The 2595-nt window shown below is 52.1% G+C and overlaps 2 protein-coding genes across 3 annotated transcripts; one reads left to right on the top strand and one right to left on the bottom strand.

Moving 5' to 3' along the window:
* Positions 1 to 112: 112 nt before the first annotated feature.
* On the top strand, positions 113 to 694 carry KVP18_000893 (uncharacterized protein; the record flags this gene model as incomplete). The annotated part of the gene is made up of 1 exon (XM_067950396.1): positions 113 to 694. One exon carries the CDS (start codon positions 113 to 115, stop codon positions 692 to 694), a length of 582 nt encoding a protein of 193 aa, XP_067809424.1.
* A 545-nt stretch (positions 695 to 1239) lies between these two features.
* KVP18_000892 (uncharacterized protein) lies at positions 1240 to 2475 on the bottom strand (the record flags this gene model as incomplete). Of its 2 annotated transcripts, none has more annotated exons than XM_067950394.1 (1): positions 1240 to 2475. In XM_067950394.1, the coding sequence occupies one exon, from the start codon at positions 2473 to 2475 to the stop codon at positions 1240 to 1242; it is 1236 nt and encodes a 411-aa protein (XP_067809422.1). The 2 variants fall into 2 exon arrangements, with proteins under 2 accessions (XP_067809422.1, XP_067809423.1); XM_067950395.1 differs by having other exon boundaries at positions 1240 to 2433.
* Between the last annotated feature and the right edge of the window lie 120 nt (positions 2476 to 2595).

Below are 2595 nucleotides of genomic sequence, written 5' to 3'. Positions count from 1 at the left end.
TGTCGAAAAACGACATGCGATGCATCCAAGGAAGAATTCCAGAATATCGGCTCAGACACAGAGCTGAAGACCTTCACTCATACAGAGATTATTCGTATTATCGTCACCGGCAATGTCGTTACTCACTATGACCCCGGAGCATCTCCGTTGTCACTTGCTCGGGTTGTACAAACAGGAGATCAACACGATGAGTGATTCGTGTGCTGAGAAGGTTGTCGACGTATTTGCAGACTGGGTTCATCAGCTTGACGCAAAGATTCAACTTGAGGTTGACGCGTTACAAATTGAAGCGCTGCATGTTAGCTTGCGCAGAGAGTTCAATTGTTTGGCTTCCGCCTTGCAAGGGCGTTGCGAAGCTGTAGCGTGTCAGGTGGCTGCCATTCGTGAAACTGAGGAGGAGCAGTACGGCAAAGTACGTGCGAATATCCTGAAGGACGTACTTGAAGGGAACTATGAGGCTGCCACCAAGTTAAAGGGATTTCTGAAAGGTCGTCATGCATGGCACGACGAGCTGTTGCCTCCGCTATGCAAGGAGGATGTTTGGAAGATGTTGGCGGAATACGACGACGTCTCCGTAGAAAATGCGCGGGAGGCGTATGAACACAACACCACGGACTTCATGATGACGCATGTCTACCCTGACATGGTGCGGACGCTCTTGACTGGCAGGGTGAGTATTGAGCCGCTAGCTTAACCCAGGAAAAGCTACATAGATTTCTCAACCTACCCAAAGAGTCCATGACGCCTCCGTCGCGCCAGGAAGTGGCTATCAGTTCTGAAAACACTCTTTCTCTGACAAAACTGTTCGAGAGTTCTGGTTGCCCACCAGCCCCCCCTGTGGTACTCATTCCACCGAAGTCACCAGAGCGGGTTCCAGCAGGCCGGCGGCACCGGTGGTGGGATAACTTCGCGCCAGCAGACCGAGCTCCTAACATGCACGTGTGGCCTCCAAGTCGTAAGGCCTCTGTAGCCGCCGACACCAATCAGGAGATGGCACGGATACAGAACCGACAAAATCGGGCTCGATTTTCTTCGGAAAGAATAACTCGAGTGTTCGACACGCAGCCCTTAGGCAGACGAGCTTCACTTCTGCCAGTAGCCCCGTGTTTCACCACACCGACGATCGACGACACCCCTCAAGAGGCAGATAGCAGCCCCACTGTCGATCCCCAGATTCGTACCCTCGACCCTATAACTCCTATGCCGATTCGCCGTCACCGAGTTCCCGTACGAGAAATGCTACGATGAGTCCTTGAACTTTTTCACGCAATGCAACCCTACTCCCTTGTCCAGCGTCCAAGTCCAGCAGTACATCGACTTTTTGGGAGCTATGTTCCGGACAGTGCGGATGGTCGCGTTGCCCGTGTCGGTGTGGGGTAGCTTCTCAGTGACTCTCTCTCGAATCTCTTGCTCGTGTTCCTCCTCTTTGGCAAAGCAGTAGCAGTGAACCACAAACTTCCAGCCTTCAACCTCCTCTTCAATGCCGTTTAGCACTCCGATGAATGCAGGGAGGAAGTCGATGGCACTTTGGGGCAGGTTCATGACGAAGTGGACCTCTTTGCTTTGAATTGCGGAATGAGATAACCACTGCTGTCGGCACTGGAAAAAGTTCCGAATGAATGCGTTTCCGTCCTTGTTGTAGGCCACACAGGTGGAGTCCACTTTGTTGAGTCGGAAGTTAGTCTCGAGAGATGTGAAGGCGTCGGGGTTCAAGTCGTTAGCCCAAACCAGACAGTGCTTCTTTTGGGCAGCCAGACAACACAAAGCGCCGGCACCAGCCATAACGTCAACAACTACAGAGCCCTCCAGCAGGGAGCCACATAGAACCTCCCTTTCATGCGAAAGACGGCTGTTCCAAAAGACCTTACTGTAGTCAAACCGGAGGGTCAGACCGTTTTCCTTCACTTCGGTCACGAAATTGTCCTCGCCAGCAATTAGTTCCAGCGGCAAGGCACGAAACTCATCATTGAGATTGTGCCTCTTGTTGACGACTGTTCGGATGTGACCATTCTTCCTGAGGATCACATCGCCAATTAGAGTCTTAAAGGGCAGGTGTGTCTCTTTAAGGTTGAGATGCGCGATGTGACCTATGGTTTCGTAGGCTGTCGGCACTGACTCCACGTTGTAATCAGCCAAAAGCTTCTTCAGAGCCTGGTTGGCTGACATCTGTTCAAAACCCACATCGTAGCTGTGGGTTACGATTTCGGCTCCTTCGAGCAGAAGAGGCGCCACAGTCTCTGCGCTTGTCTCAGGAGTCAGTAGAATGAGTCTCCTTTTGGGATTGACGGGGTCCTCTACGACATTACGGATATTCTTCCCAGTCAGAACGAACCCCTTGAGCGTCTTCTTCATGTCACCGACTGTCGCCTTGTCACACCTGACGGCAAGCGTTGACACGGTTTCTTTGAGCAGTTCGAGCTGGGCGGCCATCATTAAGAAAACGTCGAAATCCGCCGGGATTCTCCTCGGCCCCATTCACTTCTTGCGGCTTATCCTCTGGCCACTGAATCCCCATTGAATCCCCACAGTGGCATGATTCACTGCAATTATTACCCAAATCACGTCAATGCTCGTACAAGAGTCCGTTCTGAGCCC

Source organism: the organism of the source record quoted next (assembly GCF_019968955.1).
Source record: "MAG: Porospora cf. gigantea A chromosome Unknown PgA_NODE_3525_length_2595_cov_325.077, whole genome shotgun sequence".
Taxonomy (NCBI): Eukaryota; Apicomplexa; class Conoidasida; order Eugregarinorida; family Porosporidae; genus Porospora; species Porospora cf. gigantea A.
Note: the sequence above shows the minus strand (reverse complement) of the source record. Positions and strands in the feature narration are given on the sequence as shown.